The 15,411-nt window shown below is 48.9% G+C and overlaps 1 protein-coding gene across 1 annotated transcript in view; it reads right to left on the bottom strand.

Annotated features, from left to right (window-relative positions):
* The window catches only part of LOC118378823 (FRAS1-related extracellular matrix protein 2-like), an 85,310-nt gene that overhangs the window by 38,472 nt on the left and 31,427 nt on the right, over positions 1-15,411 (bottom strand). Inside the window, 13 exon segments of the mRNA XM_052460719.1 lie at positions 1,173-1,397; positions 1,399-1,511; positions 1,764-1,895; positions 2,096-2,254; positions 4,621-4,717; positions 6,648-6,818; positions 9,419-9,549; positions 10,304-10,486; positions 10,617-10,768; positions 12,521-12,731; positions 13,086-13,295; positions 14,374-14,523; positions 14,656-14,907. Of these exon segments, the coding sequence (XP_052316679.1) occupies positions 1,173-1,397; positions 1,399-1,511; positions 1,764-1,895; positions 2,096-2,254; positions 4,621-4,717; positions 6,648-6,818; positions 9,419-9,549; positions 10,304-10,486; positions 10,617-10,768; positions 12,521-12,731; positions 13,086-13,295; positions 14,374-14,523; positions 14,656-14,907 (2,186 nt within the window).

Raw genomic sequence — 15,411 nt, 5'->3', positions numbered from 1 at the left:
GGAGGAAGTAGCATTAGAGATAAGTGGAGGAAGTAGCATTAGAGATAAGGAGGAGTAGCATTAGAGATAGCATTAGAGATAAGGGGAGGAAGTAGCATTAGAGATAAGGAGGAAGTAGCATTAGAGATAAGGGGAGGAAGTAGCATTAGAGATAAGGGGAGGAAGTAGCATTAGAGATAAGGGAGGAAGTAGCATTAGAGATAAGGGGAGGAAGTAGCATTAGAGATAAGGGGAGGAAGTAGCATTAGAGATAAGGGAGGAAGTAGCATTAGAGATAAGGGGAGGAAGTAGCATTAGAGATAAGGGGAGGAAGTAGCATTAGAGATAAGGGAGGAAGTAGCATTAGAGATAAGGGGAGGAAGTAGCATTAGAGATAAGGGGAGGAAGTAGCATTAGAGATAAGGAGAGGAAGTAGCATTAGAGATAAGGGGAGGAAGTAGCATTAGAGATAAGGGAGGAAGTAGCATTAGAGATAAGATAAGGAGAGAATAAGCATGAGATAAGGGGAGGAAGTAGCATTAGAGATAAGGGGAGAAGTAGCATTAGAGATAAGGGGAGGAAGTAGAATTAGAGATAAGGGGAGGAAGTAGCATTAGAGATAGAGATAAGGGGAGGAAGTTGCATTAGAGATAAGGAGAATAGGGAGGTAGCATTAGAGATAAGGGGAGGGAGAGATAAGGGAGGAAGTAGCATTAGAGATAAAGGGGAGGAAGTAGCATTAGAGATAAGGGGAGGAAGTAGCATTAGAGATAGAGATAAGGAGGAAGTAGCATTAGAGATAAGGGGAGGAAGTAGAATTAGAGATAAGGGGAGGAAGTAGCATTAGAGATAAGGGGAGGAAGTATCATTAGAGATAAGGGGAGGAAGTAGCATTAGAGATAAGGGGAGGAAGTAGCATTACTTAAGAGACACACCCTATCTCCTCAGCCCTCATATTAAGTGGACACTCATGACGTCTGACGAGTTGACACTTGCGGGCAAGAGGGCGAGGGAGGAAGGAAGGATTTTTAAATGGACCGGCCTTGCCCGGAAAGATTGGTTCCTACGTTTATGTAATACTAGTTCCTACCTGTCCGTCCGTCCTTACGGTCCCCCCAGTCAGACAGCAGGTCGCTGATGCTGTAGTATCCAGAGAAGATTGGTTCCTACGTTTATGTAATACTAGTTCCTACCTGTCCGTCCGTCCCCCCACGGTCCCCACAGTATCCAGACAGCAGGTCGCTGATGCTGTAGTATCCAGAGAAGCTCCAGACACACGTCTCCAGGTCCAGACTGTTATAGAAACCCAGGGAGAGGGCTCCGTCCTGGGCTATGCTGTTCCGGAGGTGAGACCCTCCCACCACGCCGGCCACGGCCACCCCAGCTGAGGTGAGCCCCAGACGGGTAGCGCTGGCATCGCCTGGCCCCCCCCTGGAGGTTGGAACAACGGTGGTTCCCCAACCGAGAGGGGTCGTGGTTCAGGGTTAGTGCCAGGTTGGAAAGGGGACGGGTGGAGATGAAAGGCAGCATACCTGGGGAGAGACAGGTGAGGGGTTAGACCCAGAGGGGTCAAAGGTTGGAGGTCAGGTATGGTGTCAATGTGACCGATTGTGGTTGAGTGACCAAAAAAAGGGGAGAGGTGAGAGCTGAGAGTTCAAAGGGGAGAGGTGATGGGTCAGGGTCAATTGAGAGGTCAAGGATAGGGCCAGGATGGAAAGAGGACAGCTGGTGATGTGATGGGTGAGAGTTAAAAGTTTAGGGGTCAAAGGCGTGAGGTCAGGTACCATCTACATGTGGCATAGTGACGGTCAGCCTGATGAGGTTGGGGTGCTGTGGGTCGTCTGGTCCAGTGTAGCGGATCTTAGCAGAGAACGGTTCAGCCCCTATTGCCCCAGGGGTATGAGGAGGGCACAGACCTGTAAGAGGACATGACAATAACTTTTAGGGTGACACAATAACTAATCAATCAATCAATCAATCAATCAATCAATCATGAAGAGGGCAGAGACATGGGGATGAAAGGAGAACAACAGTAAGGATATACTGTAATGTAGCCTACTGCATCTAGTCTGAAGCAGAGACTTTTATTTTCTCTTATTTCACTTATACAACTCACCCTCCTCCATGCTGACCTCCACCTGAGGGCTAGTCAGCCTCAGTCCTCCCCGTCCCGGAGTGCTCACAGCTCGGACGGAGCACTGCACCCTGGCCCCTGCCTGAAGGTAAACAGCATCAAGCAGCATGGACCTGGTGGAGGAAAGGAAAGGGCTCAACTCTAACCTGGTGGAGGAAAGGAAAGGGCTCCACTCTAACCTGGTGGAGAAAGGAAAGGAAAGGGCTCAACTCTAACCTGGTGGAGGAAAGGAAAGGGCTCAACTCTAACCTGGTGGAGGAAAGGAAAGGGCTCAACTCTAACCTGGTGGAAAAAAGGAAAGGGCTCAACTCTAACCTGGTGGAGGAAAGGAAAGGGCTCAACTCTAACCTGGTGGAGGAAAGGAAAGGGCTCAACTCTAACCTGGTGGAGGAAAGGAAAGGAAAGGGCTCAACTCTAACCTGGTGGAGGAAAGGAAAGGGCTCAACTCTAACCTGGTGGAGGAAAGGAAAGGAAAGGGCTCAACTCTAACCTGGTGGAGGAAAGGAAAGGGCTCAACTCTAACCTGATGGAAGGAAAGGAAAGGGCTCCACTCTAACCTGGTGGAGGAAAGGAAAGGGCTCAACTCTAACCTGGTGGAGGAAAGGAAAGGCCTCAACTCTAACCTGGTGGAGGAAAGGAAAGGGCTCAACTCTAACCTGGTGGAGGATAGGAAAGGGCTCAACTCTAACCTGGTGGAGGAAAGGAAAGGAAAGGGCTCAACTCTAACCTGGTGGAGGAAAGGAAAGGGCTCAACTCTAACCTGGTGGAGGAAAGGAAAGGGCTCAACTCTAACCTGGTGGAGGAAAGGAAAGGGCTCAACTCTAACCTGGTGGAGGAAAGGAAAGGAAAGGGCTCAACTCTAACCGGGTGGAGGAAAGGAAAGGGCTCAACTCTAACCTGGTGGAGGAAAGGAAAGGGCTCAACTCTAACCTGGTGGAGGAAAGGAAAGGGCTCAACTCTAACCTGGTGGAGGAAAGGAAAGGGCTCAACTCTAACCTGGTGGAGGAAAGGAAAGGGCTCAACTCTAACCTGGTGGAGGAAAGGAAAGGGCTCAACTCTAACCTGGTGGAGGAAAGGAAAGGGCTCAACTCTAACCTGGTGGAGGAAAGGAAAGGAAAGGGCTCAACTCTAACCTGGTGGAGGAAAGGAAAGGGCTCAACTCTAACCTGATGGAGGAAAGGAAAGGGCTCCACTCTAACCTGGTGGAGGAAAGGAAAGGGCTCAACTCTAACCTGGTGGAGGAAAGGAAAGGGCTCAACTCTAACCTGGTGGAGGAAAGGAAAGGGCTCAACCCTAACCTGGTGGAGGAAAGGAAAGGGCTCCACTCTAACCTGGTGGAGGAAGGAAAGGAAAGGGCTCAACTCTAACCTGGTGGAGGGAAGGAAAGGAAAGGGCTCAACTCTAACCTGATGGAGGAAAGGAAAGGAAAGGGCTCAACTCTAAACTGGTGGAGGAAAGGAAAGGGCTCAACTCTAACCTGGTGGAGGAAAGGAAAGGAAAGGGCTCAACTCTAACCTGGTGGAGGAAAGGAAAGGGCTCAACTCTAACCTGATGGAGGAAAGGAAAGGGCTCAACTCTAACCTGGTGGAGGAAAGGAAAGGGCTCAACTCTAACCTGGTGGAGGAAAGGAAAGGGCTCAACTCTAACCTGGTGGAGGAAAGGAAAGGCCTCAACTCTAACCTGATGGAGGAAAGGAAAGGGCTCAACTCTAACCTGGTGGAGGAAAGGAAAGGGCTCAACTCTAACCTGGTGGAGGAAAGGAAAGGGCTCAACTCTAACCTGGTGGAGGAAAGGAAAGGAAAGGGCTCAACTCTAACCTGGTGGAGGAAAGGAAAGGAAAGGGGATCCACTCTAACCTGGTGGAGGAAAGGAAAAAGGGCTCCACTCTAACCTGGTGGAGGAAAGGAAAGGGCTCAACTCTAACCTGGTGGAGGAAAGGAAAGGGCTCAACTCTAACCTGGTGGAGGAAAGGAAAGGGCTCAACTCTAACCTGGTGGAGGAAAGGAAAGGAAAGGGCTCAACTCTAACCTGGTGGAGGAAAGGAAAGGGCTCCACTCTAACCTGGTGGAGGAAAGGAAAGGGCTCAACTCTAACCTGGTGCAGGAAAGGAAAGGTCTCAACTCTAACCTGGTGGAGGAAAGGAAAGGTGCATTCATTCACAACCTCATGTTGCATTAACTTTCAAAGCAGATTCCCTGTGGAGGAAACGTGTCTTTCCCCTTTCTACATGTTACATACTGGTCATTAACCAGACGCTCTTATCCAGGGTAACTTACTCTATATAGTTAGTGCTTTCAGCTTAAGGGTACTCTAACCTGGTGGTGAGACAGACTCATATCACAGTCATTGTGACCAAAGCTCAACTCTAACCTGGTGGAGGAAAGCAGCTATCAGTAAAGACAGAGCTTGTAAGACATGTGTAGTAATAAGGTGTTAGCTGTACAGTTTATTTCGGGGGCTTTCTTGGATTCTGAACCTGGTAGAGGTGAGGAAGGTCCCAACGTAACCGAGCTCAACCCTCGGTGGGCTAGCTACACCATCAGGAGTCCCTGGGGACCCCAGGAGCCAACGGTACTCTGTGGAGGGTGTTGTTGATACCCTAACCTGGAGGAGAGAGACAAGGTCGACTATAGTCTGGGGAGGAAAGGGGTCACCTGCTGGAGGAAAGGAAAGGCCTCAAGGCGGAAGGCTGGTGGCGGAGGGGTACAAAACACAGTTACCATGGAGATAAGGGGGTTCCCCAACCATATATGGAAAGGAAAGGTGCATTCTAATGTATTCAGACCCCTCCCCTTCTTCCACCTTTTGTTACGTTACAGCCTCATTCTAAAATGGATTCAGTAAAACATTTTCCATCATCAATCTACACACAATAGCCAATAATTACAAAGCCAAAACAGGTGTTTAGAAATGTTTGCGAATGTATTTTAAAAAAAATACCTTATTTATTTACATCAGTATTCAGACCTTATGCTATGAGACTCGACATTGAGCTCAGGTGCATCCTGTGGTAAATTCAATTGATTGGACATGATTTGGAAAGGCACACAACCTGTCTATAGAAGGTCCCACAGTTGACAGTCTGGTGTCAGAGCAAAACACCAAGCCATGAGGTGGAAGGAATTGTCCTCTAAGCTGGTGGAGACAGGATTGTGTCGAGACACAGATCTGGGGAAGGGTACCAAAACACTTCTGCAGCATTGAAGGTGGAAGAACAAAGTGGCCTCCATCATTTTATTTGTATTTATTTTTATACTCCCTGATGGAGGAAAGGTCACGTCATGCGTCCTCTGTAACCTTTTCTCCCCAAAGGGCCAGGGAGGTGGAGGAAAGGAAAGGAGAAGGTCGTGTCAGCGTCCTCTGTAACCTTTTCTCCCCAAAGGGCCAGGGAGGGGCAAGGTCGTGTCATCGTCCTCTGTAACATGACCAAACCTCAACTCTAACCTGGTAAAACCCGCCCTCTTAATCTGGAAGATACCTGCGCCAGTGTGTTTTGAGGAAACGCCGTTCAACTGACAACCGGAGTCAGCCTGCAGGCGCCTGCCCGCCACAAGGAGTCAGTCAAGCGCAATGAGCCAAGGAAAGCCCCCAGCAAAACCCTCCCCTAACCGGACAACGCTGGGCCAACTCTAACCTGTGCCACCCTATGGGACTCAACCGATCATGGCCGGTTGTGATACAGCCTGGGATCGAACCCAGGTCTCAGTCTAACCTCTAGCACTGCAATTCAGTGCCTTAGGAAAGGGCTCACCACCTGGTGGAGACCGATCTCCATCATTCTTTAATGGAAGAAGTTTGGAACCACCAAGACTCTTCCTAGAGCTGGCCGCTTGGATTAACTAAGCAATGGAGAGAAGGGCCTTGGTCAGGGGAGGTGACCAAGAACACGATGGTCACTCTGACAGAGCTCCAGAGTTCCTCTGTTTAGATGGGAGAACCTTCCTGAAGGAGAACCATCTCTGCAGCACTCCACCACTCAAGCCTTTATGGTAGAGTGGCCAGAAGGAAGCCACTCCTAACCAGTAAAAGGCACATGACAGCCACCTGGTGGAGTTTGCCAAAAGGCACCTAAAGGACTCTCAGACCATGAGAAACAAGATTCTCTGATCTGATGAAACCAAGATTGAACTCTTTGGCCTGAATGCCAAGCGTCACGTCTGGATGAAAACCTGGCACCAACCCTACGGTGAAGCATGGTGGTGGCAGCATCATGCTGGTGGGGATGTATTTCAGCGACAGGGACTGGGAGACTAGTCAGGATCGACGGAAAGATGAACAGAGCAAAGTACAGAGAGATCCTTGATCCCAATTTGTAAGTCGCTCTGGATAAGAGCGTCTGCTAAATGACTTAAATGTAATGTAAATGTTGATTAAAAAAATGTGTTTGCTTTGTCATTATTGGATATTGTGTGTAGATTGTTGAGAAAAGAAAAAACAATTTTATCCATTTTAGAATAAGGCTGTAACGTAACTGAATGTAGAAAAGGTCAAGGGGTCTGAATACTTTCTGAATGCACAGTATTCAGGAACTCACCGTCACACACACAAGGGGGTACCCGGTGGGGGGGTGGGGGCTGGTTGGGGTTGAGGCGAGAGTTGGGTCATCATAGACCAGTAAGGACACCACGAGGGGTACAGCAGGGAACGTGATGCCCCCCACATCACCCCCCTCCTTCTCCTCAATGAACACTGTCGCCTTGGTCACCTGGAGGAGGGAGGCAAAAACAGATGCAAAGTATTTTATCCATCCTGTGGTCTCTACTGGTCTCTGCTGGTCTCTACTGGTCTCTGCTGGTCTCTGCTGGTCTCTACTAGTCTCTACTGGTCTCCACAGGTCTCCACTAGTCTCTACTAGTCTCTACTGGTCTCTACTGGTCTCTACTGGTCTCTGCTGGTCTCTACTGGTCTCTACTAATCTCTACTAATCTCTACTGGTCTCTACTGGTATCTACTGGTCTCTGCTGGTCTCTACTGGTCTCTGCTGGTCTCTACTTGTCTCTACTGGTCTCTACTGGTCTCTACTGGTCTCTACTGGTCTCTGCTGGTCTCTGCTGGTCTCTGCTGGTCTCTACTGGTCTCTGCTGGTCTCTGCTGGTCTCTGCTGGTCTCTGCTGGTCTCTACTAGTCTCTACTGGTCTCTACTGGTCTCTACTGGTCTCTGCTGGTCTCTACTGGTCTCTACTAATCTCTACTAATCTCTACTGGTCTCTACTGGTCTCTACTGGTCTCTACTATTCTCTACTGGTCTCTGCTGGTCTCTACTGGTCTCTACTGGTCTCTACTGGTCTCTACTGGTCTCTGCTGGTCTCTACTGGTCTCTACTGGTCTCTACTGGTCTCTGCTGGTCTCTACTGGTCTCTACTGGTCTCTACTGGTCTCTACTGGTCTCTACTGGTCTCTACTGGTCTCTTCTGGTCTCTACTGGTCTCTACTGGTCTCTACTGGTCTCTACTGGTCTCTACTGGTCTCTACTGGTCTCTACTGGTCTCTACTGGTCTCTACTGGTCTCTACTGCTCTCTACTGGTCTCTACTGGTCTCTACTGGTCTCTACTGGTCTCTGCTGGTCTCTGCTGGTCTCTACTGGTCTCTGCTGGTCTCTGCTGGTCTCTGCTGGTCTCTACTGGTCTCTTTTTATTATTATTATTATTATTTTTTATTTAACCTTTATTTAACCAGGCAAGTCAGTTAAGAACAAATTCTTATTTTCAATGATGGCCTAGGAACAGTGGGTTAACTGCCTGTTCAACTGACAACCGGTTCAGCCTGCAGGCGCCCTGCCCGCCACAAGGAGTTACAAGCGCAATGAGCAGAAGTAAATTTTGTACCTTGTCAGCTCGGGGTTCGAACTTGCAACCTTTCGGTTACTAGTCCAACGCTCTAACCACTAGGCTACCCTGCCGCCCCTCTACTGGTCTCTACTGGTTTCTGCTGGTCTCTACTGGTCTCTACTAGTCTCTACTGGTCTCTACTGGTCTCTACTAGACTCTACTGGTCTCTACTAGTCTCTACTGGTCTCTACTGGTCTCTACTGTTCCCTACTGGTCTCTGCTGGTCTCTACTGGTCTCTACTGGTCCCTACTGGTCTCTGGCACATGACCCAGCTGGTTTGCCAAAAGGCACCTACTGGTCTCTGCTGGTCTCTGCTGGTCTCTGCTGGTCTCTACTGGTCTCTGCTGGTCTCTACTGAAGTCTCTACAGTCTCTACTGGTCTCTACTGTTCTCTACTAGGGACTCTACTGGTCTCTACTAGTCTTTACTGGTCTCTACTGGTCTCTACTGGTCTCTACAGGATTGTATTGGTCTCTACTAGTCTCTACTGGTCTCCACTGGTCTCTGGGGGGTTATATTATATTATATTGGTCTCTACTAGACCAGTACTGGTCTCTACTGGTCTCTACTGGATTATATTGGTTACAGCTACTGGATTCTATGGTCTCTACTAGACTCTACTAGATTATATTGGTCTCTTATATTGGTCTCTACTAGTCTCTACTGGTCTTTACTGGTCTCTGCTAGTCTCTGCTGGTCTCTGCTGGTCTCTACTGGTCTTTACGGGTCTCTACTAGTCTCTCCTAGTCTCTACTGGTCTCTACTGGTCTCTACTGGTCTCTACTGGGTTATATTGGTCTCCACTAGTCTCTACTTGTCTCTACTGTTCTCTACTAGACTCTACTGGTCTCTACTAGTCTTTACTGGTCTCTATGGGACTCTACGGGACTCTGCTGGTCTCTACAGGTCTCTACTGGTATCTACTGGTCTCTACAGGTCTCTACTAGACTCTACTATTCTCTACTGGTCTCTACTAGTCTTTACTGGTCTCTATGGGACTCTTCTGGACTCTGCTGGTCTACTCATCTCTACAGGTCTCTACTGGTCTCTACTGGTCTGTAATGGTCTCTACTAGACTCTACTGGCCTCTACTGCCCTCTACTAGATTCTACTGGTCTGTAATGGTCTCTACTAGACTCTACTAGATTCTACTGGTCTCTACTAGATTCTACTGGTCTCTACTGGACTCTACTAGATTCTACTGGTCTCTACTAGATTCTACTGGTCTCTACTAGATTCTACTCGTCTCTACTAGATTCTATGGGTCTCTACTAGATTCTACTGGTTTCTACTAGATTCTACTGGACTCTATTAGATTCTACTAGTCTCTACTAGATTCTACTGGTCTCTACTAGACTCTTCTGATCTCTACTCAACAATTGATTTTCATCAGCTTAATCACAGAGTTAGATGTTCAACTAAATTGGAGTGATTTTGGATTTGGTTTGTTGTCTCACCTGTCTCATGTCTCTCACCTGTGTGTCAGCCACCATATGTTGGTCAGGTGTGAGCTGTAGGGTGAAGGTCTCTCTCATCTCTCCCTCCTCGTCATACAGAACCTCTACCTCTACCAGATGCTCTGTCTGGCCCTCAGAAAACACCAGCTCTGGGAAACGGCCAAACAGCAAGTTATAGTTGGTTGTTTTTATAGTTGTAGATATTTTTTCATATTTCAGAAATCTATACTCTCTCTGTATTGTGTACCACTCTCACTCTCTTTCTCTCGATTATCTCTCTCCCTCCTCCCCTCTCTTCCCCCTCCTCCCCTCTCTTCCCCCTCCTCCCCTCTCTTCCCCCTCCTCCCCTCTCTTCCCCCTCTCTTCCCCCTCCTCCCTTCTCTTCCCCCTCCTCCCCTCTCTTCCCCCTCCTCCCCTCTCTCCCCCTCATCCCCTCCCCCTCCCCTCTCTTCCCCCTCCTCCCCTCTCTTCCTCCTCTCTTCCCCCTCCTCCCCTCTCTTCCCCCTCCTCCCCTCCCCCCCCTCTCTTCCCCCTCCTCCCCTCTCTTCCCCCTCCTCCCCTCTCTCCCCCTCCTCCCCTCCCCCTCCCCTCTCTTCCCCCTCTCTTCCCCCTCCTCCCCTCTCTCCCCCTCCTCCCCTCTCTTCCCCCTCCTCCCCTCTCTCCCCCTCCTCCCCTCTCTTCCCCCTCCTCCCCTCTCTCCCCCCTCCTCCCCTCCCTCCCCCTCCCCTCTCTTCCCCCTCCTCCCCTCTCTCCCCCTCCACCCCTCTCTTCCCCCTCCTCCCCTCTCTCCCCCTCCTCCCCTCTCTTCCCCCTCCTCCCCTCTCTTCCCCCTCCTCCCCTCTCTTCCCCCTCCTCCCCTCTCTTCCCCCTCCTCCCCCTCCTCCCCTCTCTCCCCCTCCTCACCCTGTGACAGAGGGTTGTAGTCTTGTCCAGAGTGGGCAGAGCCATCTTTAGTGTGCACACGCACTACCGACACCCTGGAGACGTCGCCATGGCGCCGCACGGCAACCCTCAGCACGGTTATCTCGCCGTGGGCAACCGGCTCACTCACCGTGTATCGAGGCTCGGAGAACCTGATCACAGACTCTGGAAACATCAATTAATGAATCAATCAATTAATAAATCAATCAATCAATCAATCAGCCAATCAGTCAATCAATCAGCCAGTCAATCAATGAATCAATAAATCATCAATCTAATCAATAATTTTTCTTACTGTCTCTACTATCAGTGATCCTGATGACTATCTCCTTCTGCTCACCCAGCAACAAGCCCAGATCTGATTGGCTTCTGGGGATTCCGAGGACCAGGCGAAACTCTTCCTCTTCCTCAAACTCTAAGTCGTCAACCAGAGTCACGATAAATCACCTACACACACACACACACACACACACACACACACACACACACACAACACATGACACAATAAATCACACATCAAACACACACTTTTTCACACACACACACACACAGTCTTGACAGCTAACCTTCTGGGGACACACAATTCAGTCCCATTCAAAATCTATTTTGGCCCCTAACCCCTAAACCTAACGAAACTCTTACCTCAATTGCTGCTCACGCTCTAACCCTAACCACGATAACCCTAAATCTAACACACCACACACACACTACACACCTAACCCTAAACACTAACACAGTCTTAAGCTAACCTTTGGGGACACCTAGTCCCTAAATCTAACCCTAGCTCCTAACCCTAAAACTAACCCTAGTTCCTAACCCTAAAACCTAACCCTAACCCTAGCTCCTAACCCTAAAAAAAGTTCTAACCCCCTAACCCTAGCTCCTAACCCTAAAACTAACCCTAGTTCCTAACCCTAGTTCCTAACCCTAGCTCCTAACACTAGTTTCTAACCCTAAAACTAACCCTAGCTCCTAACCCTAGCTTCTAACCCTAGTTCCTAACCCTAAAACTAACCCTAGCTCCTAACCCTAGCTCCTAACCCTAAAACTAACCCTAGCTCCTAACCCTAGCTCCTAACACTAGTTTCTAACCCTAACCCTAACCCTAGCTCCTAACCCTAGCTCCTAACCCCAGTTCCTAACCCTAAAACTAACCCTAGCTCCTAACCCTAGTTCCTAACCCTAAAACTAACCCTAGTTCCTAACCCTAGCTCCTAACCCTAAAACTAACCCAAGTTCCTAACCCTAAAACTAACCCTAGCTCCTAACCCTAGCTCCTAACCCTAAAACTAACCCTAGCTCCTAACCCTAGCTCCTAACCCTAAAACTAACCCAAGTTCCTAACCCTAAAACTAACCCTAACCCTAACCCTAACCCTAAAACTAACCCTAAAACTAACCCCAGCTCCTAACCCTAAAACTAACCCTAGCTCCTAACACTAGTTTCTAACCCTAAAACTAACCCTGGTTCCTAACTCTAGTTCCTAACCCTGGCTCCTAACACTAGCTCCTAACCCTAAAACTAACCCTAGCTCCTAACACTAGCTCCTAACCCTAAAACTAACCCTAGCTCCTAACCCTAGCTCCTAACCCTAAAACTAACACTAGTTTCTCACCCTAAATCTAACCCTAGCTCCTAACCCTAGCTCCTAACAGTAGTTTCTAACCCTAAAACTAACCCTAGCTCCTAACCCTAGCTCCTAACCCGAGTTCCTAATTCTAACCCTAACACTAAAACTAACCCTAGCTCCTAACCCTAGCTCCTAACCCTAGCTCCTAACTCTAGCTCCTAACCCGAGTTCCTAATTCTAACCCTAACACTAAAACTAACCCTAGCTCCTAACCCTAGCTCCTAACTCTAGTTCCTAACCCTAGCTCCTAACACTAGTTTCTAACACTAAAACTAACACTAGCTCCTAACCCGAGTTCCTAATTCTAACCCTAACACTAATTCTAACCTTAACCCCCTAGAAGTAGCATCTGACCTTGTGGGGACTAACAAAATGTCCCCAGTTGGTCCATTTCTTGTTAGTTTACTATTCTTGTAGGGACTTCTGGTCCCCACAAGAATAGTTAAACATGTCCACACACACAAACACACACACACACACACGTTTATGTGACAAATGGGGACGTCAGATGAAAAACAGCAAAATGAGGACACACCTTCCAATCTGTCCTGATGTCCATGTGTTTGTACTGTCTCTCTTTACCTGGCCTGAAGGTAACGACGGAGGCATCCGTGTCTGGTCTCTCCTCATAGTCCATCATCACCTGGGCGGAACCCTGGCGCGTGTAACATCTGACAACGGAGGTGAGGCCTAGGTCGCCGTCACGGGTTACCACGGCAACCGCCCGTCCGTCGGCCTCGTCCACCCGCAGCTCCACTTCCCCGAACTGCACCCTGGGTACTGAGGCAGAGACAGAGGAACAATGAGATGTTATGAACACGTGTATACTGTGTCTCCTAACTCCTAGAACTCACAATAATGTATATACTGTGTCTCCTAACTCCTAGAACTCACAATAAGGTATATAGTGTGTCTCCTAACTCCTAGAACTCACAATAAGGTATATAGTGTGTCTCCTAACTCCTAGAACTCACAATAAGGTATATAGTGTGTCTCCTAACTCCTAGAACTCACAATAAGGTATATATTGTGTCTCCTAACTCCTAGAACTCACAATAAGGTGTGTAGTGTGTCTCCTAACTCCTAGAACTCACAATAAGGTATATATTGTGTCTCCTAACTCCTAGAACTCACAGTCAGACATGGTGTCATTGATAGTAATGGTAGCCAGGCTAGGTCGTCCTAGTGATGCGTTACTGGGCATGCTCAGAACCAGCTGGAAAGACTCCTCCCCCTCCATCACCGGACCACCCAGGTCATCCAAGATGGCCACCTTCACCGTCACCACGGTGATGCCCGGTGGGAAGTCAACACTCTGGCCAATGCCCACGTAGTCCAACCCCGCTTGGAGAGAGGGGGGGGTAGAGAGAGAAAGAGATTTTGATAAACTCTCATATCTACTGGGTGAAATACCACAGTGTGACATCACAGCAGCAAGATTTGTGACCTGTTGCCACGAGAAAAGGGCAACCAGTGAAGAACAAACACCATTGTAAATACAACCCATATTTATGTTTATTTATTTTCCCTTTTGTACTTTAACTATTTGCACATCGTTACAACACTGTTTATAGACATAATATGACATTTGAAATGTCTGTATTCCTTTGGAACTTTTGTATAATGTTTACTGTTCATTTTTATTTGTTATTTCACTTTTGTTTATTATCTATTTCACTTGCTTTGGCAAGGTTAACACATGTTTCCCATGACAATAAAACCCTTTGAATTGAATTGAGAGAGAGGTGGTTGGTGGTTGGTGAGAGAGAGGAGGGGGAAGGATAGAAAAAGAGGGGGAGGAGAGAGAGGGGAGAGAAAGGGGAGGGGAGGGAAGAAAGTGAGAGGGGGGTGGAGAAAGGGAGGAGAGGGAGAGGAGAGAGAGAGAAAGGGGAGGGGAGAAAGTGAGAGTGGGGTGGAGAAAGGGAGGAGAGGGAGAGAAAGGGGAGGGGAGAAAGTGAGAGCGGGGTGGAGAAAGGGAGGAGAGAGAGAGAAAGGGGAGGGGAGAAAGTGAGAGCGGGGTGGAGAAAGGGAGGAGAGAGAGAGGAGAGAGAGAGAAAGGGGAGGGGAGAAAGTGAGAGCGGGGTGGAGAAAGGGAGGAGAGGGAGAGAAAGTGAGAGGGGGAGGAGAGAGAGAAAGAGGAGGGGAGAAAGTGAGAGGGGGATGGTTTAGAAGGGAGAAGGAAGACAAATGGGAAAGAGAAAGTTGAGTGGAAGGGAGGGAGGGAGGGAGGGAGGGAGGGAGGGAGGGAGGGAGGGAGATCATGATTCCAAGACAGAAATAAGAAAGAAAGTTTGAAAAAAGAATAAGGGAAAGAGAGAGAGAGAGAGAGAGAGAGAGAGAGAGAAAGATGAGTGAGAGACAGAGAGAGAGAGCAGGAGAGAGAGAAAGATGAGTGAGAGAGATAAATAGTGTGTCCTCCTACCCAGAGCGCTGACCGGCTGTGTTGATCGGGAGCGTAGTGTGACTGATGCATTATGGGACAGGTCAGTACCAGACCTCCACACTGAAACCTCCAGGTAACCACAACTCTCATCTACTGAGTACTCTGACCTCCCCAGGTACACCACAGGCTCTGGTACAGAGGGAGACCTCATCAGAGATAGTAAATGACAGTACAGGGGGGAAACTGTAATATTTTAGACTATTTTAGACTGAAACAGAAAAATAACTCTCTCCCACACACTCGGCACGCCACGCTACTCACCGTCGGGTGTATGAGGCAGTATGACCACGCGTGTACTGTTATGCTCCGCCCTCACCAGCCCCCCCATGGCATCGCCCAGGGTTACGGCGAAGGACTCGGCCCCCTCGTATAGCGAGTCGTCGATGACGAGTACACGACACGCCCTCTCGGCATCGCCGCGGTCGAAACGCAGGGCGCTGCGCTGGTCCTCTGGACGAGCGATGTAGTCAGAGTACGACAACACTGTGCTGGGAACTGTTCCTCTGGCTGAGCCTATGGAGGAGAGAAAGAGACCAGAGCTTTACTCTGGGGAGAAAGAGACTGGTGCTTTACACTGAGGAGAAAGAGACTGGTGCTTTACTCTGGGGAGAAAGAGACTGGTGCTTTACTCTGAGGAGAAAGAGACTGGTGCTTTACTCTGAGGAGAAAGAGACCAGAGCTTTACTCTGGGGAGAAAGAGACTGGTGCTTTACACTGAGGAGAAAGAGACTGGTGCTTTACTCTGGGGAGAAAGAGACTGGTGCTTTACTCTGAGGAGAAAGAGACTGGTGCTTTACTCTGAGGAGAAAAAGACTGGTGCTTTACACTGAGGAGAAAAAGACTGGTGCTTTACTCTGAGGAGAAAGAGACCAGAGCTTTACTCTGAGGAGAAAGAGACTGGTGCTTTACACTGAGGAGAAAGAGACTGGTGCTTTACTCTGAGGAGAAAGAGACTGGTGCTTTACACTCAGGAGAAAGAGACTGGTGCTTTACACTGAGGAGAAAAAGACTGGTGCT

The sequence above is a fragment of the Oncorhynchus keta genome, chromosome 13, assembly GCF_023373465.1.
Source record: "Oncorhynchus keta strain PuntledgeMale-10-30-2019 chromosome 13, Oket_V2, whole genome shotgun sequence".
NCBI classification, from domain to species: Eukaryota; Metazoa; Chordata; class Actinopteri; order Salmoniformes; family Salmonidae; genus Oncorhynchus; species Oncorhynchus keta.
The sequence above is the reverse complement of the archived record's forward strand: the minus strand, read 5'-3'. Positions and strand labels throughout refer to the sequence as shown.